We start from the raw sequence: 27,408 nt of genomic DNA on the forward strand, positions 1-27,408 counted from the left end.
TCCAGGGAAGACGGACAGGTCAAGGAGGTGGGATGAGGTTAGCAGGTAGATGGGGGTGCGGCTTGGTGTGGGAGGAAGGGATGGGTGAGAGGAAGAACAGGTTAGGGAGGCAGACACAGGTTGGACTGGTTTTGGGATGCAGTGGGTGGGGGGGAAGAGCTGGGCTGGTTGTGTGGTGCAGTGGGGGGAGGGGACGAACTAGGCTGGTTTAGGGATGCAGTAGGGGAAGGGGAGATTTTGAAACTGGTGAAGTCCACATTGATACCATATGGCTGCAGGGTTCCCAGGCGGAATATGAGTTGCTGTTCCTGCAACCTTCGGGTGGCATCATTGTGGCAGTGCAGGAGGCCCATGATGGACATGTCATCTAGAGAATGGGAGGGGGAGTGGAAATGGTTTGCGACTGGGAGGTGCAGTTGTTTGTTGCGAACTGAGCGGAGGTGTTCTGCAAAGCGGTCCCCAAGCCTCCGCTTGGTTTCCCCAATGTAGAGGAAGCCGCACCGGGTACAGTGGATGCAGTATACCACATTGGCAGCTGTGCAGGTGAACCTCTGCTTAATGTGGAATGTCATCTTGGGGCCTGGGATAGGGGTGAGGGAGGAGGTGTGGGGACAAGTGAGGCCATTGTTGCTGAGTTTTCAGATGACACAAAGATATGTGGAGGGACAGGTAGCATTAAGGAAGTGGGGAGGCTGCAGAGGGACTTGGACAGTCTGGGAGAATGGGCAAAGAGGTGGCAGATGGAATGCAGTGTGGGTGTTATGCACTTTGTCTTAGTGGTATTATTGCTGGACTGTTAATCCAGAGTCCCAGACAACAATCTGGGGACCCAGGTTCGAATCCTGCCATGCCAGCTGGTAGAATTTGAATTCAATAAAATATCTGGAATTAAGAATCTTATGACCATGAATCCATTGTCGATTGTCAGAAAAATCCACCTGGTTCACTAATGTCCTTTAGGGAAGGAAACTGACATCCATACTTGGTCTGGTCTACATGTGACTCCACACCCACAGCAATGTGGTTGATTCTGAACTGCCCTCTGGGCAATTAGGGGTGGTCAATAAATGCTATCTAGCCAGTGACACCCTCATCCCGATAATGAATAAAAGGAAAAATAAAATATTGTGTGCCCCAAATCTAAAGAAGGATGTGTTGGCCTTGAAAGGGGGTTCAGAGCAGCTTTACAATAATGATCTCAGGGATGAAGGGCTTGTTATATGAGGACAGATTGAAGCATCTAGGTCTGTATTGGATGGAGTTTAGAAGGATGAAGGGGGAACCTGATTGAAACTTATCAGAAGATTGAGCAGCCAGAGTTGAGTGAATTTGGAGATGATGTTTTGAGCAGGAGGAAAAAATAGGACCCAAGGGCACAGCCTCAAAGGCATGACCCTTTGGAATGGAGAATAAAGAACTGTACAACGCAGGAGCTGACTCTTTGGCCTACCAAGACTACAACAACACATGCTGCCATTTTAAACTAAAAACCTTTTGCCTCCACACAGTCTATATCCCTCTATTCCCTGTCTATTCATGTCTCTGTCAAGATGCCTCTTAAACATTGCTACTGAATCTGAGATAACAAGGGGTGGAGCTGGATGAACACAGTAGGCCAAGCAGCATCAGAGGAGGGGTGAAGCTGGCAGCACATTCCAGGCACTTACCACCCTATCTAAAAAATTGCCTCTCACATCTCCTTTAAACTCATTCCCTTTTACCTTCAACCTATAGTGTAGGTTAGATGGGCTTCAGATCGGTATGACAGGTCGGCACAACATCAAGTGCCAAAGGGCCTGTACTGTGCTGTAATGTTCTACATTCTATATTCCCTAGTAATTGACATTTCTATCCTGGGAAGGAGACTCCAACTATCCATTCTGTCTGAGCCTTTCATAATTTTGTAAACTTCTGTCAGGTCACCCCTCATCCTTTGACGTTCGAATGAAAACAAACCAATTTTGTCCAAACTCTCCTCATAGCTCATATCCTCCAAACCAGGCAATATCCTGGTAAACCGTCTCTGTGCCCTCTCCACATTTTTTCTGGTAGTACAGCAACCAGAACTGTACACATTGTTCCAAATGTGGGCTAACTAAACTTGTATACAGCTGCAACATGACTTGTCAATGTTTATACTCTATGCACTGACTGATGAGGACAAGTATGCCATCCACCTTCTTAACTGCCTTATATTGACACATTCTGGGAACTGTGGACCTGTATGTCGAGATCCTTCTGTATGTTGATGCTGCTCAAGATTTTGCCATTTACTGTATACTTCCCAAAAGTTATCATCTTGCATTTGTCCGAATAAACACCATCTGCCATTCTTCCACCCCAGTCTCCAGTTAATCTATATCCTGCTGTATCCTCCGGCAATCCTCCTCATTTTTGCAGCTCCCCAACCTTTGTGTCACCAGCAAACCAATTGATAAGGCCACCTATATTCTCCTTCAAATCATTTATATACATACTACAAACAACGTAAAACACCTTAAGTCATACTTTGTATCGAGCTGCCATGAAGAACATTGTCAAAGGCCTTGCTCAAGTCCACGCAGAAAACATTTTTTTTTTCTTTACTCATTTGTGGGATGTGGGTGTCACTGCTGGCCAGCATTTATTTCCTATTCCTCGTTGTCCTTGAGAAGGTGGGGGTGAGCTGCCTTCTTGAATTGCTACAGTCTATGTGCTGTAGTTTGACTCACAATGCCTTTAGGGAGGGAATTTCAGGATTTTGATCCAGCGACAGTGAAGGAACAGTGATCTATTTCCAAGTAAGGATGGTGATTGGCTTGAAGGGGAACTTGAAAGTGGTGGTGTTCTCATATCTGTTGCCCTTGTCCTTAGATGGAAGTGGTCATGGGTTTGGAAGGTGCTGTCTGAGAATCTTTGGTGAGTTTCTACAGTGCGTCTTGTAGATAGGACACACTGCTGCTACTGAGCGTCAGTGATGGATTATCATTTCCTCACAAAACTCAATCAAATTTGTAAGACGCAACCTTCCTCCACAAAGCCATGCTGCCTATCACTAATAAGTCCATATGTTTCCAAATGTGAATAAATACTGTTCCTAAGATCTCCAAAAATTTCCCTACCACTAAGATAAAGCTCACCATCCTGTAATTTCCCAGATTATCCCTGTCTCCCTTCTTAAACAAAAGAACACTACTCTAGTCCACTCAGACCTCTCCTGTGACAAATGATTTTGTACCAGGCCTCAGCAATTTCCTCCCTCAGCATTCTGGGATAGATCCCAATAGGTCCTCAGGACTTGTCTATGTTAATATTTTTGAAAACACCAAACACCTCCTGTAATTTTTCTATCAGCATGTCTAGAATGTTAATATGCCTGCCCAAGCTCATTTGGCTCACAGTCTACAATGCCCTTCTCCTTTGTGAATATCAGAGCAGATTTTATTCACTTTCTCTGGCTCCAAGCATTAAATTTTCTCTTTTGTTGTTGACTGGACCTACCCTTCCCTTAGCTTTGCTTTTGCTCCTTAATATTTGTATAAAACACCTTGGAATTTTCCTTAAGCATGCTTGCCAGAGATCATTTTAGCCCTCTAATTGCTTATTTGAGTTCTTTCCTGCTGTCTTTGTAGTCGTCGTGATCCTTCTCCTTCAAGATGAGGGGGAATTTTATTCAGCCAAAGGGTGGGGACTTTGTGGGCCTCAAGTTATTGATTGTACTTAAGACAGAGATAGATAGGGATAACACAATGTGGAGCTGGAGGAACACAGCAGGCCAGGCAGCATCAAAGGAGCAGGAAGACTGATGTTTTGGGTAGGGATCCTTCTTTAGAAATGACCTGAAATGTCAGCTTTCTTGCCACGCTGACGCTGCCTGGCCTGGGTTTCGCTAGCTCCACACTGTGTTATCTCAGACTCCAGTATCCTACTATCCCTCAGAGATTGATAGGTTCTTGATTGGTGAAGGAATCAAGGGTTACGTGGAGAATGGGGTTAAAAAAAAGAGCCATGACTGGGTTTTTAAGCCGAAGTAGACAGTGTGAGAATCATTTCATTTATCTCTACACCCAGACACCTCTGAGAAATTCAACCGTAACTCATAGGGTCAGGCATGATCTCCCCTGAACAAAGCCATGGTGACCATCCTTGGTTAATCACTCTCTCGCGAAATACAGATTACTTCTTTTCCTCAAAATTGCTTCGAATAGTCACCCCACCATTGAGCTTGGACTGACCGGCTATAATTCCCTAGTTTATCACATATTCTATTTTTGAGTAAGAACACAATATCTCCCTAACCCTGCACCTACCGTCTCAGTACGGTTATTCACTCCTTCCCACCCCGCCATAACAAAGTCATTCTTCACGCTCATCACTCTCTGCGCACGCGCAACCTTACCAAGCTGGCCGCCAGGTGGTATTGAGACCCGGATGAAAGGAAGCACGTCATCGCCTGGTTATGTGTTGATTCCGAGATGTCCCGAAGATAAACAGAAAAGAGTGAGGTAAAAAACATACCCGTTAAAGGGGTAAAATATCCCGGGTGAGGGGTAATAACACCCGTTAAAGGGGTAAAGTCACCTGGGAGGGGAGTCAGAATACCCGTTTAGGGGTGCAGAAGAAAGGGCGTGTAAACATACTGCAGAGGGAATAAACCGCCCGACAGGGCTAAACCCGCCCATCAGGAGTTAAACCTGCCTGTCAGGGGTAAAACTGCCCATCGGGGGTAAAGCCACCCGACAGGGGTAAAACTGCCCATCAGGGGGTAAAGCCACCCGACAGGGGTAAAACTGCCCATCGGGGGTAAAGCCACCCAACAGGGGCTAAACCCACCCGACAGGGGTAAAACTGCCCATCAGGGGGTAAAACCCACCCAACAGGGATAAAACGGCCCGACAGGGCTAAACCCGCCCATCAGGAGTTAAACCTGCCTGTCAGGGGTAAAACTGCCTATCAGGGGGTAAAACCCACCCGAACAGGGGCTAAAGCCACCTGACAGGGGTAAAACTGCCCATCAGGGGGTAAAACTGCCTGACAGGGGTAAAACTGCCCATCAGGGGGTAAAACCCACCCAACAGGGGTAAAACCGCCTGACAGGGGCTAAAGCCACCCGACAGGGGTAAAACTGCCCATCAGGGGTAAAAATACCCATTAGATGGTAAAACCCCCTGTCAGGGGGTTAAAGACACCTGTTAGAGGGTAAAACTTCAGAGGAAGGAGACAGTGGGGTAAAATCACCCAGGAGAAAGGCGGACAAGGGAATTTTTGGGAGAAAGGAACAAGAGAGTACCTGGGAGAAGGGCACAGGGGAATATCAGGGAGAGTAATTGAAATAGCAAGAAAGGGTCAGAATATGTGACAAACCTAATGAGGGCCAACACGTTCTGAAGTTAGTTTTTGGGAAAGGAAGATGGACAAGTGGGTGAGGAGATAGTGGGTGACTGTGTTAGGGATAGTGACCACCTTTTGGTTAGATTTAGTATTATTATGGAAAAGGACAGAGGTAAGTCAGGAGGAAAAGTTTTTAATGGGGGTGGGGGGAAGCAAATTTTACAAAACAAGTGATTTGGATGAGGTGGGCTGGACAAGCCTGCTAAAGGATAAATCAGTGGGAGGCACTAAAAAGTGTGATTCTTCGGGTAAAAATCAGACATGTTCCCTCCAAAAGTAAGAATTCTACTGTCAAAGCTAGACCCTAATGGTTGTCTTGAAAAATATAGGGGAAGATTAAACAGAAAACGAAAACTCATGATAGTCATGAAAAATACTCATCATTGCAGATAGCCTAGATGAGTATAAAAAGTACAAGGATCAAATGGAAAGAAAAATAAGGAAATCGAAGAGAGGGCATGAAAAATTTGCAAGCAAGTTAAAGGAAAACTCAGAAAAACAAACAAAAAGTGATAAAATGAAATTTGGTACTTATCAGAGATGAAGAAAGGGACTTGTGTGAAGATGCAGAGGATATGAGAAGAATTTCAGATTTTTTGTCACCATTTTCACAAAGGGAAGGGATAATGAGGCGACAGTAATCCAAGAGGAGAAGTGTGAAATATTGTAGAAAATAATTGAGGGAGAAAGTGTTAGAGAAGTTGGAATCCTTGAAAGTGAATTAGTCACCAAGGCTGGATGGATTGTTCCCTCAGACTTTGAAGGAATTCAAGGAAGAAATAGCAGATGCTGTGAGAATTATTTTCCAATCTTCACTATACACAGATGAGATGCTTGATTTGGCATTTCCTTTGTATCCTTTTAAAACAATTATAGGTCAATTAATCTTACCTCAGTGGTTTTGTCAAATTGTTAGAATCAATCTGAGAGATTGAATAAATTGTCACATGGAAAGCCATAGACTAGTCAGAGATAGTTGGCATGCCTTTGTTAGGGGAAGGCCATGCCTTACAAATTTGATTAAACACTTTAAGGAAGTGACAAAGAGCATCGATGAGGATAGTTAAGTGGATGTTGTCTACATAGGTTTTTAGTAAGGCATTTGACAAGGTTCCACATGGCAGACTGGTTAAAAAAGTAAAAGCCCATGGAACACAGGGTAATATATTGAATTGGACTGAAAATTGGTTTAGTAACAGGAGACAAAGCACAAGGGCCAATGGCTGCCCTTGTCAATGGAAAGCTGATTCACTTTGTATTCTGCAGGGCTCAGTGTTGGCATTCCTGCTGTTAGTTTTATACACTATCTATGTGGATTGAAAATGGGGGCTACAATTGGGAAATTTGTAGATAACACAATTATTGGCCATGTAGTGGATAGCCATTAGCTCCAAAATGATATAGATAGGTTGGTGGGGTAGGCAGGAAAATGGCTGGTGGAGTTCACCTCTGATAGGTGTGAGGTGATGCTTTTAGGAAGGTCAAAACGTAAAAAGGGAATACACTGAGGGGTTAGATAAAGTGAGAGATCTTGTCATACAAGTGCACAGTCACTAAAGGAAGCTGTATTAGTAGATGAGGTTGTAAATAAACCATGTAATTGCTCTGGAGAAAGTGCAGAGAAAATTTGCCAGAATGTTACAAGGGCTGGAGAATTGTAGTTAGAAGATGAGCTTGGAGAGGTTGGTGTTGGAGATGATAACGACTGCAGATGCTGGAAGCCGGAGTTTATAGATGTGAGGCTGGAAAAAAACAGCAGGGCAGACAGCATCCGAGGAGCAGGAAAGGCAATGTTTCAGGCTGAAACCTTACATCAGGACAGGGAGAGGGGAGTCCAGAAGTAGAGGGAGGGGGTGGGGCAGGGAAAACTGTAGGAGAAGTGGTGATAGCTGGATGCAAGTAAATGATTATTGTGATTGGTCTAAGGGAAAGGTGGAGCAGATAGGTAAATAGGAAAATGGACTGGTTAGGTTAGGTCAGGTCAGAGGGGGAAGGCTGGACATGGGATGAGGTTGGGGGTGGCGGGATGTTGAAGCTGGTGAAGTCAATGTTTAGGCCATTGGGCTGTAAGCTTCCAAGGCGAAATATCAGGTGTTATCACTCCAGTTTATGTTTGACCTCACTCTGACAGTGCAGGAGGCCAAGGATGGACATGTTGTCAGGAGACTGGGTGGGGGAATTAAAATGGATGGGAACTGGATGGTTGGGTTGATTGTTACATGCAGAGTGCAAATGCTCTGTGAACCAGTCCCTGATTCTGCGTTTGGGGCCCCCGTGTAGAGGAGACCAAATCAGGAGCAATGGATGCTGTAGATCAGGTTGGATGAAGTGTAGGTGAATCTCTGCTGGATCTGAAGGGATTGTTAGGGGACTTGGAAGGAGGTGAGAGGGGAGCTTTAGGGGCAGGTGTCGTGCATCTTGCGATTGTAGAAAGGTACCAGGTGTGGTGGACTAATTGGTGGGGAGTGTAGAGCTGGTGAAGCATTCACAGAATGAACGATCCCTGCCGAAAGTGGACATGGATGCAGAGAGAAATATCATTTTGGTGGTGGGGTTTGACTGTAGGTGGCAGAAATGTTGGAATATGTTGCATTGGATCCGGACATTGGTGGGTGATACAGGCACTCTATCCTTATTGCTGTTGGGAGGAGGGGGTTTGAGGGCAGAGGTGTGGGAAATAGAGGACGTGATTGAGGGCATCCTTGATTGAGGGGAGGTGATGGCCTAGTGATATTATCACTGGGCTGTTAATCCAGAGAGTCCCAAATAATGTTCGGGGACCTGGGTTTGAATCCCACCACAGCAGGTGGTGGAATTGAATTCAGTCAATGTTTAGAACTGAGAGTCTAATGATGACTATAAATCTCTTGCTGATTGTTGGGAAAAACCCATCTGGTTGACTGATGTCCTTTAGGGAAGGAAGTCTGCCATCCTTACCCTGGCCTGGCCTGCATGTGTCTCCAGACCCACAGCAATGTGGTTGACTCGGAACTGCCCTCTGGGCAAATGGGGGTGGACAATAAATGCTGCCTGGTTAGTGACACCCTCACCCTGTGAATGATTTTTAAAAAAAGAGAAGGGGAAACTATAGTCCGTAAAGTAGGAGGATATCTGGATGTCTTGGAGTGGAACGCCTCATCCTGGGAGCAGATGTGGCAGAGGAATTGAGAGTATGGAGGAGGTGTAGTCAGGGTAGTTGTGGGAATCAGTGGGTGTAAAATAGATATTGGTGCTGATTTAGTGTTGTTTTCCTTGGAACAGGGAAGGCCAAGGGGTGATATGATTGAGGTATACAAAATCTGGAGTGGTGGAGATAGAGGAGGCAGGAGGAATCTATTTCCCTCGGCAGAAAGTTCAAAAACCAGTGGTCGTGGATCCAAGCGAAGTGACAGAAGGATTAGAGAGGCATTTTTTACATAGAGGGAGGTGGGTGCCTCGTACCCACTCCCTAGGTCGGTGATGGAGGCAGAGGACCTAAACTCTTCTCAAAAGCATCTGATCTACACCTTAAGTGCTGTAAACTGCAGGGAATGGGCCATGTGCAGGAAGAGAGGATTAGAAAGCGTTTCTAGGTGTCTTTGGGTTGACATGGACAAGATTGTGTGGTGTATTGTTTCTATGGAGAAGAGTGTAAAAGTACCCATGAGAGGAGTTTAAAAAAACCAGGCGAACGGTAAAATCACTGGGTAAAGGGGATAAAAATATCCGTGAGGAAAGTAAAAACACCTCGGAGAGGGGAGAGTAACATTAAAAGGAACATGGAAGAGGTGTGTAAAAATACCCAGGAGAGGGGGAGAAACATCTGAGACAGAAGAATGAGAATAAAATACCCAGGAGAGTGACAAAAATATTCAGGAGAAGGGTAAAACACACAGAAGATAGGTAAAACCACCAGGGATAGGGGTAAAAACAGTCAGGACCAGAAAATCATAAGATATTGGAGCAGAATTAGGTCATGAGGTCTATCTCACTGTTCGACCTATCGATCATGGTTGTTATATTTCTCAACCCCATTCTCCTGTCCCTCTAATCCTTGATCCCCTTACCAATCAACAATCTACATCTCTGCCTTAAATACGCTCAATAACTTGGCCTTCACGGCCTTCTGTGGCAGATCCGTAGATAACCACTCTCTAGCTGAAGAAATTCCTCCTCATTTCCGTTTTAAAGAGCCATTCCTTGAGGCTAAGGCTGTGCCCTCGGGCCCTAGTCTCTCTACTAGTGGAAATATCTTCTCCATGTCCTCTTTATCCAGGCTTCTCTGTATTCTGTAAGTTTCAATCAAATCCCTCCTTCATCTTTCTAAACCCCATTGAGAACATACCCAGAGTCCTCAATTTCTGCTTCATCCCCGGTATCATTCTTGCGAACCTCCTGTGGACCTCTCCGATGCCAGCATGTCCTCCCATAGATAAGGGACCCATAACTGACAGGGGAATTGAGTTTGAGCCATGAGGTTATGCTGCAGCTGTATAAAACCCTGGTTAGACCATACTTGGAATATTGTATTCAGTTCTGGTCACCTCATTATAGGAAGGATGTGGAAGCTTTAGAGAAGGTGCAGCGGAGATTTACCAGGATGCTGCCTGGACTGCAGTGCAGGTCTTAAGACTTGATAGAGGAGTGCAAGATGATGAGAGGCACAGATAGAGTGGATAGTCAGAGACTTTTTCCCAGGGTGGAAATGACAGTTACGAGGGGGCATAATTTTAAGGTGATTGGAGGAAGGTACAGGGGAGATGTCAGAGGTAGGTGCTGCACACAGAGTTGTGCGCTGCTGGCAGTGATAGTGGAGTCAGATACTTTAGAGACTTTTAAGTCACTCTTCGATAGGCACATGGAGGATAGTAAAATGTAGGGGATACAGGGTAGTTTGATCTTGTGGGATTATAGGTTGGCACAACATCATAGGCCGAAGGGCCTGCACTGTGCTGTACTATTCTGTGTTGTTCTAACTGCTCACGATATTCCAGATGCGGTCTGACCGGCATGTTGTACATTCTCAGCAGCACACCTTTGCTGTTATATTCTAGCCCTCTTGAAATGAAGGCCTTCATTTGCCTTCCTAACTGCCAACTGAACCTGCATGTTAACCTTAACAGATTCCTGAACTAGGACTCCCAAATACATCGGTGCTTCAGATTTCCGAAGTCTTTCACCATTTAGAAAATAATCTGTGTCTTCATTCGTCCTACCAAATTGCATAACCTCACACTTTCCCATTGTATTTTACCTGCTACGACTTTGCCCACTTACCTAGTCTGTCCAAGTCCTTCCAGAGCCGCCCCACTTCAACACTATCTGGCCGTCCTCCCATCTTTGTGTCACCTACAAACTCAGCCACAACGCCCTTAGTTCCTTCATCCAGATTGTTAACTGAAGGGTAAGGAAAATACCCAGAAGAGGGGTAAAAGTGCCTGGGAAAAGAAAAAACGTGATTCAGGAGAAGGGAAATATAAATATTCAAGGTCAGAAATCACACAACACCATGCAAGAAATCAGACAACACTAGGTTAGAGTCCAGCAGGTTTATTTGAAAACACAGGCTTTCAGAGACTCCCTCCTTCTTCAGATGTTAAGGAGAGAGGTAGTATCAGACACAGAATTTACAAGTAAAAGATCGAAGAGTCACACCACTGATGAGTATGCATTAAACAAACCTAGGATACTGTTAAATTTTTAATCAGTTAGAAGGTTTTAATTGATTAATATGTGCATGTAAATCCCTGAATTCCTTTCAAGACATTATCCTGAGAGAACTAAAGGTTTTATGAGTGTAAAGAAGGGATGACATTTTAGTTTAGGTGTGAGACATTGTTTAGGATCTCTTTATGTTTTGGTTTGGAGCTGGATAGGTTTTGTTTCTGAAATAGGAATATATAAAATGCCACATTGACTGTGTCCAAACTGTGCACTTTTTCAACAAAGTACATTGAATCTGCAAATTCAAGTTCACTCCATAGATTTATGTGTGTGCGCGTGTGGAGAGAGAGAGAGAGAGTATGTGTGCAAGTCTGTGGGGGAGGGGGTGGGGAAAGAGTGTGGGGGATAGACAGTGATTTTGTGTGTGAAGGGTAAGGAAGGGTAAGCGGGAGAGAGAGTATGTGTGTGGGGGAGAAGTGAGAGTGTGCGCGTGTGAAGGTGTGGGAGAGAGACCGAGGGGGCGAAGGGGAGAGAGAACACGCGAGGGGGCGAAGGCGAGAGAGAGCGCGCGAGCACGGTGGGGTGAAGGGGAGAGAGGGAGCGCTAGGTGGCGAAGGGGAGAGAGGGAGCGCGAGATGGGACCGCGAGGGGGAGAGAGGGAGCGCGAGATGGGACCGCGAGGGGGAGAGAGGGCGAGAGAGGGGGAGCGCGAGGGCGCGAGGGGGAGAGAGTGAGGGCGCGAGGGGGAGAGAGCGAGGGCGCGAGGGGGAGAGAGCGAGGGCGCGAGGGGGAGAGAGCGAGGGCGCGAGGGGGAGAGAGCGAGGGCGCGAGGGGGAGAGAGCGAGGGCGCGAGGGGGAGAGAGAGGGTGCGAGGGGGAGAGAGGGAGCGCAAGGGGGAGAGAGGGGGCACAAGGGTGAGAGAGGGGGAGCGCGAGGAGGAGAGAAGGAACGCGAGGGGGAGAGAGGGAGCGCGAGGGGGAGAGTGGGAGGGCGAGGGGGGACGAGGAGGAGAGAGGGAGCGTGAGGGGGAGAGTGGGAGGGCGAGGGGGGACGAGGAGGAGAGAGGGAGCGTGAGGGGGAGAGTGGGAGTGCGTGGGAGATGGGGGGGCAAGGGGGACAGTGGGAGCGCGAGGGGGAGAGAGGGGAAACGGGGAGAGAGGGAGAGGGGGTGAGTGGGAGCGCAAGGGGGAGAGAGGGAGCGGGCGAGAGGGCGCGCGAGGGGGAGAGAGGGAGGAGGCGAGGGGGAGAGAGGGAGGGGGGGAGGGGGAGAGAGGGAGCGCGCGAGGGGGAGAGAGGGACCACGTGAGGGGGCGAATGGGAGAGAGACTGTGTGGCTTGTAGGGATTGTCTGTAGGGGATGACTTCTTTGGTATGTTTCGGGTGGAAGCTAGAAAAATGAAGCATTGCGAGGTTGTGTGTGGGCTTACGGCAGAGTGAGGTATTGAAGTGTCCTTTCCTGATGGACATGCATGTGTTCAAAAATGGAGCTGGTTCTGAAGAATAGCCCATGGTAGGCCTAACAGTTGGATGAAACTTGCTGATATCACTAACCAGTTGTTTCAGTGATTCCTCACCATGAGTCTAAAGGAATAAAATATCGTCAACGTATCTGGTGTGTAACAATGGTCGGAGGTTCTGTGCAGCAAGGAAGTATTGTTCAAATTACTGTTACTGTGCATGAAAATGTTAGCAAGTTGGGGAGCAAATCTGGTGCGTCTAGTTTGTGTGCCTGGATGAGTAACTGTTTGTCAAAGGTCAAGACGTATGGTCGAGGGGATGAAGTAGATGAGTTGTGGTACAGTGTCTGGAAATTGGCAGTTGGTGGTATTGAGCCCTGAGGCTGTTGCGGCAATGCTGTCATTGTGGGGGATGCTGGTGTAGAGTGTCAAAATATCCATTGTGACAAGGAATATTCCTGGCTCGACTGGTCTGTGGGTGCTGAATTTCTGTAGGAAATCTGCAGTGTTGTGACAGAAGCTGGGGGCTTCCTGTACAATAGATTTCAAGATGCCCTCAGCATAGCCAGAGTGGTTCTCACACGGGGTGCCATTGCCTGATATGATCAGACATTCGGGTGTGTTGGCTTCGTGTATGTTTGGAAGGCAGTAAAACCCCACACGTGGGATGAGTGTGTGTTGGGTACTCAGAAGGACTGGATCAATAGTCATGACCGGTCTGCTCTGTTGACAGGTGTGTCCTTTAGTCAGATCAGCAGGTAATTGTCTTTAGTGTTCCTGATTGTTCAGTTGTCAATACACTTCCTTGTAGTAGTCCATTCTATTCTGTATGACAATGGCTCCTCCTTTGCTGGTTTGATGACAATGATGCGATTAGGTTTGAGAGCACGGATGGCTGGGTAACATTTTGCACTACCTTGTGAGTGCGGCTGATGAATTTGGCGTTCACGCATTCTCTGATGGCTTGAGCATACCTGTCAAGCCCCAGGCACAGGCCCTCTGGAGGGGTCCAATTCAACTCCTCCTTTGCCCATTCTCCCATGAATCTCTTTGTTGACTGATCAGGTTCATTGGTTGTCTCATTGAGCTCGTTGCTGACATCTTTGAAGAATTCTTGGAACCTTATTCTTCTGATGAATTCTTCTGTGTCTGCCACAAGACCATCGGGCTCCGTTTTGGTGGCTGGGCAGAAATTGAGTCCTTGGCTGAGAACGTCGATCTTGTCAGGTTGAAGGGTGTGATCAGGTAAGTTGATGATGGATTTTCCTGTGTTGGGACTGTTTTCAGCTGTGGTTACCAGGGGAGACTTGGCTACTGCTGGTGGTGATGCTATGTTTCTCGAGTTTCTTGTTCATGGTGTGTATGTATTGACCTAAAACGTCACCTCTTCTTTACAGTGATAAAACCTTCTCTCAGAACAGTGACTTGAAAGGACCCTGGGGATTTACATATACATATTAATCAATTAAAACCTTCTAACTGATTAAAGATTTAACAGCATTTTATGTTAGTTTACTACATCCTATTCAGTGGTGTGGCCCTTTGTTCTTTTACTTATAAATTTTGTGTCTGATACAGCCTCTCTCACTGACAGATGAAGAAGGACCAAGCCTCCAAAAGCTTATGATTTCAAATAAACCTGTTGGACTATAGCCTGGTGTTGTGTGATTTCTGACCTTGTCCACTCCAGTCCAACAGCAGCATCACCACATCATTAGGCCACTATTGGAATACCACATGCATTTCTGGTCTCCCTGCTCTCGGAAAGATCTTGTGAACCTTGAAAGGGTTCAGAAAAAATTTGAGGATGTTGCCAGGGTTGGAGAGTTTGAACTGTAAGTAGAGAAGTCCAATGTGCTATCCATTGCTACCCAGGTTGACAGGGCTGTTAAGAAGGCATGCAGTGTTTTAGCTTTTATTAATAGAGGGATCGAGTTCCGGAACCAAGAGGTTATGCTGCAGCTCTACAAAACTCTGGTGTGGCCGCACTTGGAATGTTGTGTACAGTTCTGGTCACCGCATTATAAGAAGGATGTGGAAGCTTTGGAAAGGGTGCAGAGGAGATTTACTAGGATGTTGCTTGGTATGGAGGGAAGGTCTTACGAGGAAAGGTTGAGGGACTTGAGGCTGTTTTAATTGGAGAGAAGAAGGTTGAGAGGTGACTTAATTGAAACATATAAAATAATCAGAGGGTTAGCTAGGGTGGATAGGGAGAGCCTTTTTCCTAGGATGGTGATGGCGAGCAGGAGGGGGCATAGCTTTAAATTGAGGGGTGAAAGATATAGGACAGATGTCAGAGGTAGTTTCTTTACTCAGAGAGTAGTAAGGGAATGGAACGCTTTGCCTGCAGCGGTAGTAGATTTGCCAACTTTAGGTACGTTTAAGTCGTCATTGAATAACCATATGGACGTACATGGAATAGTGTAGGTTAGATGGGCTTGAGATCGGTATGACAGGTCGTCACGACATCGAGGGCCGAAGAGCCTGTACGGTACTGTAATGTTCTATGTTCTAGAGGCTGATTAGGCTGGGGCAGCTTTCCCTGGAGTGTTGGAGGCTGACGGATGACTTAACAAAATCATGAGGATCATGGATAGGGTAAATAGACATGGTCTTTTCCCTGGAGTGGGAGAGTACAAAATTAGAAGATATAACTGTTAAGGAGAGAGGGGAAAGGTTTTAAAAAGGACCTGAGGGGCAGTTTTTTCATGCAGAGAGTTGTGCGTGTATGGAATGAGTTGCTAGAAGAAGTTGTGGGACAGGTATGATTGCACCATTTGAAAGGCATCTGGATAATGTATGAATAGGAGGGTTTTAGAAGGTTATGGGCCAAATGCTGGCAAATGAGACTAGATTTATTTGGGATACCTGGTCAGCATGGATGGGTTGGACTGAAGGGCCTGTTTCCATGCTGTAATTCTCTGGTCATGGACCTTCAGGTAGAAAAATACTCTTCTAGTTTCCTCTGTACTCTGTGACTACGCCAATTCTGTATTAAACTTACCAACTCACCATGGACCCCATGGGACTTAATCTTGTGAACCAGCCTGCCATTGGGGCCTTTATCAAATGCTTTAGTAAAGTCCATGTATACCCTCATTGATCGTCTTTGTCACTTCCAAACTCAATCATATTTGTGAGACAAGATCTCCACTGCACAAAGCCATACTGAATGTCCCTAATAAATCTGTTCTTTTCCAAATACGAGTAAATCCTGTCCCTGAGAATTTCTTCCAATGATTCCCCTTCCACTAATGTAAAACTCACTGGCCTATAATTTCCTGGATTACCCCTATTGCTGTTAAACAAAGGAACAACGTTGGCTGTTCTCAGTCCTCTGAGACCACGCTGTGACTAAAGATGAATCAAACACCTCTATCAAGGACCCAGCAGCCTCCTCCCTTACCTCCCTCGGTATCTTGGGGTAGATCCTGTCAAGCCCTGGGGACTTTTCTACCTTAATGTTTTTCAAGATACTCAACATCATCTCTCCCACCTTAATGTCGACATCTCCTAGAATATGAATGTACCCCTTCCTAATCTTGACATCATCCATGTCTTCCTTGGTGAATACCGATGCAAAGTACACGTTAATGACTTCACCCAGTTCCTCTGGCTCCATGCATACGTTCCGTCCTTTGTCCTTGAGAGGACTGTCCTTTCCCTAGCTATCCCATTTTGTGGAGATACAAAAAGCGTTGGGATTCTCCTTAATCCTACTTGTTAAGGACGTTTCATGGCCACTTTTGGTCCCCCTAATTCCTTGTTTAAGTAGTTTCCTGCTTTCTTTATGTACCAGAAGGGCCTTGTTTGATTTCAGAATAACTGATCCCATCTCTCTTCATACATGATAATAAAATGTGAGGCTGGATGAACACAGCAGGCCAAGCAGCATCTCAGGAGCACAAAAGCTGACGTTTCGGGCCTAGGCCCATCATACCCTCCTCTCTTCATACATGAGTCCTGTTATCACAGGAATCAGTCTGGTAAATCTTTATTGTACCATCTTCGTAGCCACGACATTCTTCCTTGGATAAGCAGACTGAAACTTCTCACAATATTCCAAGTGCAGTCTCACTAAGGCCTTGTATAATTACAGTAAGACATCCCTGCGCCTGAATACTCACACTATGAAGGCTATTTGCCTTCATCACTTGCCTGCTTGCAGAATCTGCACATTTGCTTTCAGTGACTGATGTACAAGGACACCCAGGTGTCATTGCTTCTCTCCCCTTGCTAATTTATTGTCTTCAGATAATTCACCTTTCTGATTTTACTCTCAAATTGGATATCTTCCCATTTATTCACAGTATACTACAACTGCCACGCATTTGTCCGCTCACACAACTTGTCCAAATCACATTGAAGCATCTTTGCATCCTCCCGACAGTTTACATTCCTATCCAGTTCTATGTCTTGTGCAAACTTACATTTTCCTCATCTAAATCATTAATATGTATTGCAAATAAATGGGGTCCGAGCACTGTGGTACCCCGATAGTCACAGGCTGCCTTTTGGAAAGTAAGCCATTTGTTCTTACTCTTTTTCTTCCTGTCTGCCGAGCAGTTCTCTATTCATGTCAGTACGTTACCCATGAAGCCATAGGCTTCAGTTTTACAAGCCAATCTTTTATATAGGGTCTTACCGAAGCCCGAAAATTCAAGTAAACCAACCAACCAACATCCCCCCCCCCACCCCCAATTTATAAACTCTGCTGTAAAATTCTAGTGGATTTGCCAAACATAATTTCCCTTTTATAAATCTGTGGTGACTCTGCTCAATCCTGTCTCTGTTTTCTAAATGTTCTGCTATTAAACCTTTTACAATGGCCTCTAGCATTTCTCCATTACCACTTCAGGCTGACTGGTCTATAATTCCCAGTTTTCTCTCCACTACTTTTGTTAAATAGTGAGGTTACATTAGTTACCCTCCAATCCATAGGTACTATTCCCAAGTCTGTAGAATCTTGAAAGATGACCATCTGCTTTGTCTAGGTTCACTTCCATAAGTATTTTGGGATGTTGATTATTGTGCTCTGGGGATTTATTTGTCTTAAATACCACCAATTTCCCCAACACCATTTCCCTGCTAAAAACTGCAGGATTTCCTCCTCTGATTTGATTTGCCCAATCCATTGCAGATTAAAGTAATCTATAACTGCAGCTGTATCTTTATTGTGTACATTTCTGATTTCCTATTTAATGACTTCCCTAACATTACCACTACAGTTTGGGGGGCTATATATAATACCCACCCATTTCCTTCTTTTCCTTTCTCTCATGGGCCTCTGTGTTCTTCAACAATTTTGATACGTTATTTATGTCCTCCTTTGTGAAGGCAGAGCTAAAGTATGTTTTTAGTTGGTTTACAAGTTCTTTGTTCCTCAGCATAACTTTCTCTATTTCTGAATGTACCTACATTTGTCTTCACTTATTGTTTTCTCTTCACATACTTATAGAAATGTTTGCAATCGGTTTGTGTGTTCCTTGCAAGCTTACTTTCAAACTTGATTTTACCTATCATAATCAATCGCATTGTCCTTTACTGAAATGTAAACTGCTCCCGGTCCTCTCAACTCCTTTTTTTGACCAATTTATATATGCCTTCATTGGATCTAATATAATCCCTAATTTCTCACGTTATGGTCTGGCCACATTGCCGATTTTACCTTTGTGTCAGACAGGAATGAACAATTGTGTGCAGTTCTTCCATACATGCTTAAATGTTTGCCATTGCCCATCTACCATCATAACCTTTAATCAACATTCCCCAATTTATCATAGCCAGCTTGCACCTCAGGTCAACTACATCACTCTGTGATAGTTCTCAAATAAAAAAGAGCAAGTTAATTAGAAAAGGCAGGAAGAGCAGTCCAGAGAAGGAGATAATTCTGATGAATTAAACTGCATTTATTTCAGTGCAAGAGCTCTTACATGCCCTGAGCTCATCGATCTTACCAGTATGGGAAATGGGACCAGGGCAACATAGCTACTACAGAAACGTGGCTGAGGGAGAGACAGGACTGGCAGCTCAACATTCTGGGTTTAGACACTGTAGGAATGATAGAAAGGGAGGTGAGAGAGGAGGGGGACTGGCATTTTTGATTAAGAAAAACAATACTGCAGTACTTAGGATATGCTTGAGGGATCGTTCAATGAAGCTACATGGATGAAACTCGGAAATAAAAAGGCGATGATCACCTTGATGGAATTGCACTGTAGGCCCCCCAGTTGTCAGAGGGAAATTTTGGAATAAATATGTCAAAGCATTTTGGATCTACGTAAGAATAATAGGGTTATAATAGTAGGGGATTGAGTTTTCCAAGCATAGACTGCGACTGCCACAATGTTAAGGGATGGTGAGCAAATTGTTACATGTGCTCATGAAAACTTTCTTTATCAATATGTAGATATACCACTAAAGAAGGAGCAAAACATGACCTTCTGTTGGGAAATAAGGTCAAAGAAGTGACTGAAGTGTTATTAGAGAAGCACTTTGGGACCATAATTCTATTAGTTTTATAATAGTTATGGACAATGTTGGGCATTGTCTCAAAGTTGAGGTTTTTAATTGCGGTAAGGCAAATTTTGATGGTGTGAGACAGGAACTTTCAAGACTTGATTGGAGTAGACTGTTCGCAGGTAAAGGGATGACTGGCAACTGGGAGGCTTTCAAAAGTGAGGTAACAAGAGTTCAGAGTCATTAGGTTCCTGTTAGAGTGAAGGGCAAGGCTGGTAACAGTTGGGAACAATGGACGAATAAAGATACTGAGGAGCAAAAACAAAGTTGCTGGAAAAGCTCAGCAAGTCTGGCAGCATCTGTGAAGGAGAAAACAGAGTTAACATTTCAGGTCCGGTGACCCTTCCTCAGAACTTGGATATTGAGGAACTGGTCAAGAATAAAGAGGAATCATATATAGGCATGGCATGGTGGCTTGGTGTTTAGCACTGGTGCCTCACAGCACCACAAACCTGGGTTTGATTCCAACCTTGGGTGACTGTCTGTCTGGAGTTTGCACATTTTCCCCGTGTCTGTGTGGGTTTCCTCCGAATGCTCCGGTTTCCTCCCACACTCCAAAGATGTGCAGGCTAAGTGGATTGGCCATTCTAAATTGCCCGTAATGTTCAGGTATGTGTAGCTTAGGTGGGTTATAAGGATGGGTCTGGATAGGGTGCTGTGAGGGTCAGTGTTTTTACTGTGAAGAAAGAAGTGGAGGCTAGGGAACACAGGGAAATAAGTCTTGATGTCTTGAAAACAGTCCACATATGGAAGAGGAAGAGCTATAGGTCTTAAATATAAAGGTGGATAAATCTCCAGGACCTGATCAAGTGTATCCCAGGACATTGTGGGAAGTTAGGGAAGAAATTTTGGCACCCATCAGAGATATTTACGTAGAACATAGAACAATACAGCACAGAACGGGCCCTTCGGCCCTCGATGTTGTGCTGACCTGTGAACTAATCTAAGCCCCTCCCCCTACACGATCCCATCATTATCCATATGCTTATCCAAGGACTGTTTAAATGCCCCTAATGTGGCTGAGTTAACTACATTGGCAGGCAGGCCGTTCCATGCCCTTACCACGCTTTGTATCTTTGTATTTGTATCATCTACAGCCACACGTGAGGTGCCAGAGTACTGAAAGGTGGCTAATTGTGCCCTTATTTAGGCTGTCAGGAGAAGCTTGGGAATTAATGGTCTGAGAGTTTGACATCAGTGGTGGGTATGTTGTTGGAGGGGATTCTGAGAGATGGGATTTACATGCATTTGTAGAGGCAAGGACTGATTTGCATTAGTCGGCAAGGTTTTGAGCATGGGAAATAATGTCTCATGTACTTGGTTGAGATTTTTGAGGCCGTGACCAAAAAGATTGATTGTGGCAGAGAGGACTTCAATCTTTAGACTTTAGACATAAAGTCCACATGGACTTTAGCAAGGCCTTTAACAGGGCCCCGCATGGTATGGTAGCTAGTCAGGTTAGATCACATGGAATCTAGGAAGACATGGCCAATTGGATACAAAATTGGCTTGATGGTAGGAGATAGAGGGTGGTGTGGAAGGGAAACTTGTGACCAGCAGTGTTTCGCAGGGATCAGTGCTGGGCCCACTTATGTTTACGTAAAATTTATATAGACATTTTGGATCAGATTTTAGGAGGCATGGTTAGTAAGTTTGCGGATGACACCAAAATTGGAGGTCTAGTCGACTGTGAAAAAGATTATCTAAGATTTCAAAGGAATTTTGATCAATTGGGCCAATGGGCTGAGGAAGGGCAGATGGACTTTTATTCAGTTAAATGCTAGGTATTATGTTTTGGTAAAACAAACAAGGGCAGGACTTACACATTTAATGGTAGGGCTCTGGGGAGTGTTGTAGAACAGAGAGTAGACAAACAGGAGGCTGGAAGAGCACAGGAAACCAGATAGTACCTGGTGGAAAGGAGAAGTCAATGTTTTGTCTATTAGCCTTCTTCAGGACAGAGAGACTGGAAGATTTCAGTTATGAGGATAGGCTGGGGTATTTTTCACTGGAACCTAGGAAGTTGAGTGACCTTATGGAGGTTTATAAAATCATGAGGGGCATAGATAAGGTGAATAACAAAGGTTTTTCCCTAAGATGGGTGAGTTCAAAACAAGGGGCATATTTTTAAGGTGCAAGGAGACAGGTTTAAAAGTACCCTTAGGACAACTTTATTACACATAGAGAGTGGTTTGTGTGTGGAATCAATTGCCAGAAGAAGTGGTAGATACAGGTACAGTTACAGCATTAAAAAGACATTTGGACAAGTACATGAACAGGAAAGATTTAGAGGGATATGGGCCAAACGCAGGCTAGTTGGACTAGTTTAGCTTGGGAAACTGGTCTACATGAATGTGTTGGACCGAAAGATCTACATCTGTGCTGTATGATTATGTAAATTCTATCATTGTGTGGCCACTCTTGCCCTGTGGGCCTCACATGGCTAGAATACCAATTATTCATTTCTCATTAGACTATGCCCAATCTAGAATGGCTTGTCTTTTGATTCCATACGACCGCAGAACATAGGAACAGGAATAGGCTATTCAGTCCCTTGAGCACAACCATTCAATAAGATCAGACACTCCTCACATTCACATTCCTGCCTTTTTCCCATAATCCATGATTCCCCGACTGATCAAGAATCTGTCTATCTCTATCTTAAATGTACACAAGGCCAAGGACTCTGCCCGCCACAGTTTTCTGTGACAAAGAGTTCCAATGACACTCAACCCTCCGAGAAATGGAAATTCCTCCTCATCGTAGTCTTAAATTAGTGGATCCTTATTCTGAGACTGTGCCCTCCGGTCCTAGACACTCTGGTGAGGTGTAACATCCTCTCAGCATTTATCCTATCAAGGTTCTAAACTCCATTGATTCGAGTCTCAACCTGTTTAGCCTTTGCTCATTAGACGGTTCCTCAAAGTTTCGATCTAAGAAATCAATCTTGTACACAAATCAGAGACTCTTCATCTGATTTGGTTTCCCCAGTCTGTTGGACATTAAAGTCAGCTGTAATTACTGCTGTACCTTCATTGCTTGTATCTCCTATTTTATGACTTGCCCAATGTTACCACTACAGTTTGGGGTCAATGTATTAACCCCACTAATATTTTCTGCCTTTTTTTCGCATTTCTATACCCATATAGAATCCTCTGTCACTGAATCTAATATTCTTTCTCATCACTACATTAATTTCTCTTCAACCAACAACATTACTCTGCCTCCTTTTCAGCTTTGTTCTTTTAAAATGGATAATGATTTCCCATTCTGGTCACTCTATAGCCACCTATCTTGTCATCCCAACTATGTGATATACCAGTTTCGTTTATTTTCATGACAGATTTATCCACTTTATTCTGAATGATCTGTGCGTTAAGACAAAAGGCCTTGTCTTTTTAACATTCTTAGTCCAGTTTACATTAATTTGCGGTGTCCCTGTTTGATTTGTCTGCCTGTTGCTGCTTATTTCCCATTTTGTCTTTTGTCTTTATTTCCCTCTCTTTTGTCTTCATGTATAGATCCTATCCTCCTCACCATTTCAGTTTAATTCTCCCCAACTGCACTCTCAAATACTCCTCCATGGACATCAGGTCTAGTCCTGTACAGATATAACCTGTTCAGTTTGTGCTGTCCCATCTCTCCCAGAACCAGCCCCAGTGTCCCAGGAATCTCTGAGGTAGTAGGAACCGCAGATGCTGGAGAATCTGAGATACCAAGACGTAGAGCTGGATGAACACAGCAGGCCAAGCAGCAGCATAAGAAGGGTCTAGGCCCGAAACGTCAGCTTTCCTGCTCCTGTGCTGCTGCTTGGCCTGCTGTGTTCATCCACCTGCATACCTTGTTATTCCCAGGAATCTCAAACGCTTTGCTCCATCAGTCCATCAGATTTTCATCTGATATATCCTGCCATTTTTATTATGACTATTGCGTGGCACGGGTAGAAATGCTGAGATCACTACCTTTTGAAGTCTTACCTTTGAACCCACTTTCTAGCTCACTATGTTCTGCTTTCAGACCCTCATCCATTTTTTTTTGCCAGCATGTAGATACATGTGTACCATGATCACTGGCTGTTCACCCTCTCACTGCAGAATGTCTTGTCACCACTTTGAGACATCCTACACTGTAGCACCCAGAAAGCAAAATACCATCCTGGAGTCTCAATTGTGGTCACAGAAACATAGAACATAGAACGTTACAGCACATTACAGGCCCTTTGGCCCTCGATGTTGTGCCGACCTGTCATACCGATCTCAAGCCCATCTAACCTACACTATTCCACGTACGTCCATATGCTTATCCAATGACGACTTAAATGTACCTAAAGTTGGCAAATCTACTACCGTTGCAGGCAAAGCGTTCCATTCCCTTACTACTCTCTGAGTAAAGAAACTACCTCTGACATCTGTCCTATATCTTTCACCCCTCAATTTAAAGCTATGCCCCCTCCTGCTCGCCATCACCATCCTAGGAAAAAGGCTCTCCCTATCCACCCTAGCTAACCCTCTGATTATTTTATATGTTTCAATTAAGTCACCTCTCAACTTTCTTCTCTCTAATGAAAACAGCCTCAAGTCCCTCAGCCTTTCCTCGTAAGACCTTCCCTCCATACCAGTAGTAAATCTCCTCTGCATCCTTTCCAAAGCTTCCACATCCTTCTTATAAAGCGGTGACCAGAACTGTACGCAATACTCCAAGTGCGGCTGCACCAGAGTTTTGTACAGCTGTAGCATAACCTCTTGGTTCCGGAACTCATTCCCTCAACCTGGGTGGCAACTTTCAAGGATCTGTGTACATGGACACCGGGATCTCTCTGCTCATCTGCACTACCAAGAATCTTACCATTAGCCTTGTTAGCGAGTTTTGAGAAGATTTGTAGCTCAGGTTGAGTTTCTGGATGTGAGTTTGCTCGCTGAGCTGGAAGGTTAGTTTTCAGACGTTTCGTCACCATTCTAGGTAACATCATCAGTGAGCCTCCGACAAAGCGCTGGTGTTATGTCCCGCTTTCTATTTATCTGATTGGGTTTCCTTGGGTTGGTGATGTCATTTCCTGTTCTTTTTCTCAGACCATCCCCTGAGAAAAAGAACAGGAAATGACATCACCAACCCAAGGAAGCCGAAACAGATAAATAGAAAGTGGGACACAACACCAGCGCTTTGTCGGAGGCTCACTGATGATGTTACCTAGAATGGTGACGAAACGTCTGAAAACTAACCTTCCAGCTCAGCGAGCAAACTCACATCCATTAGCCCAGTACTTTGCCTTCTGATTACTCCTACCAAAGTGCATCACCTCATACTTGTCTGCATTAAACTCCATTTGTCACCTCTCAGCCCAGCTCTGCAGCTTATCTATGTCTCTCTGCAACCTACAGCATCCTTCGTCACTATCCATCTAATCTAACATCTAATCTGTTTCTCTTCTGATTGAATCCCATACTACTATAACCTTGGTACACTTTTTCCTCCTGTCCTCTGCGACAGAGCCAGTGGTGGTGCAACAAAATTGGCTATTGCAATTCTCTAAGAATCAGCAGTATCAAAAATGGTATATCTGTTTTGCAGGGGAAAGACCACAGGGGAGCTCTCATGTTGCTGAGTCCCCTTTTTCTGCCTAGTGGTCATCCGTTTCCTCCCACCAGCCTGTGGACTCTTAGCATATGGAGTGTCCATTTCTCTGTAAGTGCTGTCCACAAAATTGTTGGTCTCACTGATGCCCTACAGTATGCCAAGCTGCTGCTGCAGCAGTTCCAAAACCTAGGTTCTCCAGAGCTGTAGCTGGAGACACTTGCTGCACGTATTCTGGCCCTGGGAGCTATGTCCAACATTCCACATAGAGCAGGAAAAGTATATCTGATTCCATGGAGTAACTCTTTAAATTTAAATGATACAAATTACTTCGGAGCCTTTCCCTGGACCTCTGGTTGATTGCCTTTTCAGACTGTAAACCTATTTGAAAAATCTTAAAACTCTCACCTGACCTTACCCACCCAATCAACAATTTCTTCTTGCCCTGCATCACTGCTTGACACTCTTCCCAGAATGCTTCACTGTGGTGCTGAATGTGGGAAATTCTTCCTGGGAAGGGGAGAGAGAGGTGATATTACCCAGAAGGGGGTGGAAGAAAGAGGGAGAGAGTGAGGTAAATATCAGGAGATAGGGAGAGAGGGGTAAAAATACCCTGGAAAGGGGTGAGACCCTGATTAAAAAATACCCGGGGGGGGGGTTGTGGGGGAGGTAAAAATACCCAGGAGAGGTGGAGAGAGGAGTAATTGTACCTGGGGGAGGGTGATAGAGAAGTGTAAAAATAACTATGGAAGAGGGGAAAGAAAGGTGAAAAAAATACCCAAGAGAAGGGACTGGGTGATGGCAGAAGAGAAAGGGTTAGAGGTTTTGGGGTAAATGTGCTGCATTGAGGTGAATGGCATGGATTAGGGGGTTAACAGTAAAGGATGGGTTACTGGATGGTGCTGTGCATATACAGGCTGAGAGGAGGTTGGTTTCTTGCTGTACTTGGCTGTAACACGGAAGGTGTGAGTGTCGCAGTGAGGAAAGATCCTGTAACAAGCACCAAAATAATCCAAGCTGACAGAGCAGGTGCAGACAGCTCGCAGTCTGTGAGCAGGAGAAATGGGCTGCTTGAGAATGTGTTTGTGTGGTAGAGTCTGGAACTTACTGTCTGCAGGAAACCCTGGGGTGGATGTAAGAGGCCCAAGTCCAAGAGATGGAAGAGGGGGTCAGCGCTGGAGTACAGCAGCCAAAGGCCAGGTCTGTGTTCAGGGTTGTTGGTGTTAATGTTGATGAGAGGAGTGTAGATGCAGGGATAGATTTGGTGTTGTGTCTGTGTTGGCACATAGAGCCTCTGACCGAAGCCTTATTATTGAATTTTGTCAAGCTGCTCTTGTTTAGAGCTGCAAGGCAGTGAGAAAGCAAGATGTGTTTTAAAAAGCATCTTCCATATCCTCGAGATAATTTCAGCACTGTTGTCGTAAAGCCGGTATGTATGGCAGCCATTTAATGTATAGGCATATCTCTCAGATATTCATGAGTTAAACCACTGGTAGGACAGCTTAGGGCTTGTTACGTAAATTATTGCCTTGGAAACTGGGAAAATCCTCCTGCTGTTCACTGACAACTGGCCGTGGAATCTGTGACTTCCACCTGAAAGCATATGTGATCTCGAGAGAATGTCTCACCCAGGAGTTAGAATATAAGAATGAGGAGCAAGACTAGGCAATTCAGCAATTCAAGGCTGATCTGCCACATCTTGGCCGATTTCAGCTCAGCTTGAACTCCATTTCCTGCCCAGTCCCCATTTAATTTAAGCCAGTAGGGAGGACCAACTTTTGCTCTCATTTCAATCACAACACAGGGTTAGGTGTAAAGTAAAGCTCCATCTACACTGTCACTTCAAAGCGCTCGCAGGACAGGTACAACATGAATTTAGATACAGAGTAAACCTTCCTCTATATTGTCCCCATCCCATATTCCGAGCACTGGTACAGCTGCCCCCACTCTGCCCCATCCAACATTCCAGTGCAGATGTGGTGCAGATATTTTTTTCAAGGTGTCAACACTGGAGGAGTCCTGTACACATTGTATATTCATTCATGGGATGTGGGTGTTGCTGGATGAGTCAGCACTTATTTCCCATTCCTAATTGTTCTGGAGCCAGTGGTGGTGAGCTGCTTTCTATAACCACTGTAGACCTTGGGATGGAGGGATGCTGTAGTACTCTTAGGAAGGGAGTTTGAGGATGTTGAGCCAGCAGTGAGGGGAGTTGGCGGATCAGTGATGGTCATCCTGTTCAATGTCATAAAGAGATGATTAAATTCTGTCTTGTTGGAAATGATCATTGTCTGGCACTTGTGTGGTGTGAATATTACTTACTGCTTATTAATCTCCCAAGCCTGGATTTTATCCAGGTCCTGCTCCATTTGGACATAAGATCTGAGGAGTCACAGATAGTGCTCAACATTGTGTAATCATCAGCGAACATTCTCACTTCTGACTTTATGGTGAAGGGAATGTCATTGATGAGCAACTTAAGATGGTTTTGCCTAGGACAGTACGCTGAGGAACTCCTACGGAACTGCCCTGGAGCTGAGAGATGGGCCTCTAACAACCATAGCCATCTTCCTTTCTCTAGGTATGACATCAGAGAGTTATTTCCCCGACTCAATTTGATTTCAGCTTAGTTAATATTCCTTAATGCAAAATCCATTCAAATATGGCCTTTAACTCAAGGACAGTCACTCTGACCTCGGCTCTGGGCTCTTGCTGGAACCCAATCTGAACATCACTGAGCAGGTTATTGCTTACCAAGAACCGCTTCATAGCAGTGATGATTCCTTCCACCACTTTAATGGTGATCGAGAATAGATTGATAGGACAATAATTGTCTGATTGGATTTGT

General features: G+C 44.9%; 1 protein-coding gene across 3 annotated transcripts in view; it reads left to right on the forward strand.

The window, feature by feature from the left end:
* Nucleotides 1-4,390: 4,390 nt before the first annotated feature.
* apbb1 (amyloid beta (A4) precursor protein-binding, family B, member 1 (Fe65)) overlaps nucleotides 4,391-27,408 on the forward strand; it is a 124,764-nt gene continuing 101,746 nt past the window's right edge. Inside the window, exon 1 of one of the 3 annotated variants that reach the window (XM_059646897.1) lies at nucleotides 4,391-4,484. Coding sequence is in view for 2 of the 3 variants with exons in the window: in XM_059646895.1 (XP_059502878.1) it covers nucleotides 25,623-25,760 (138 nt within the window). In the remaining variant the exon portion in view is untranslated. Of the gene's footprint in view, nucleotides 4,485-25,553; nucleotides 25,761-27,408 lie in introns of those variants that run through there. The other 2 variants (XM_059646895.1, XM_059646896.1) reach the window with 2 other exon arrangements.

The sequence above is a fragment of the Stegostoma tigrinum genome, chromosome 6, assembly GCF_030684315.1.
Source record: "Stegostoma tigrinum isolate sSteTig4 chromosome 6, sSteTig4.hap1, whole genome shotgun sequence".
Lineage (NCBI taxonomy): Eukaryota > Metazoa > Chordata > Chondrichthyes > Orectolobiformes > Stegostomatidae > Stegostoma > Stegostoma tigrinum.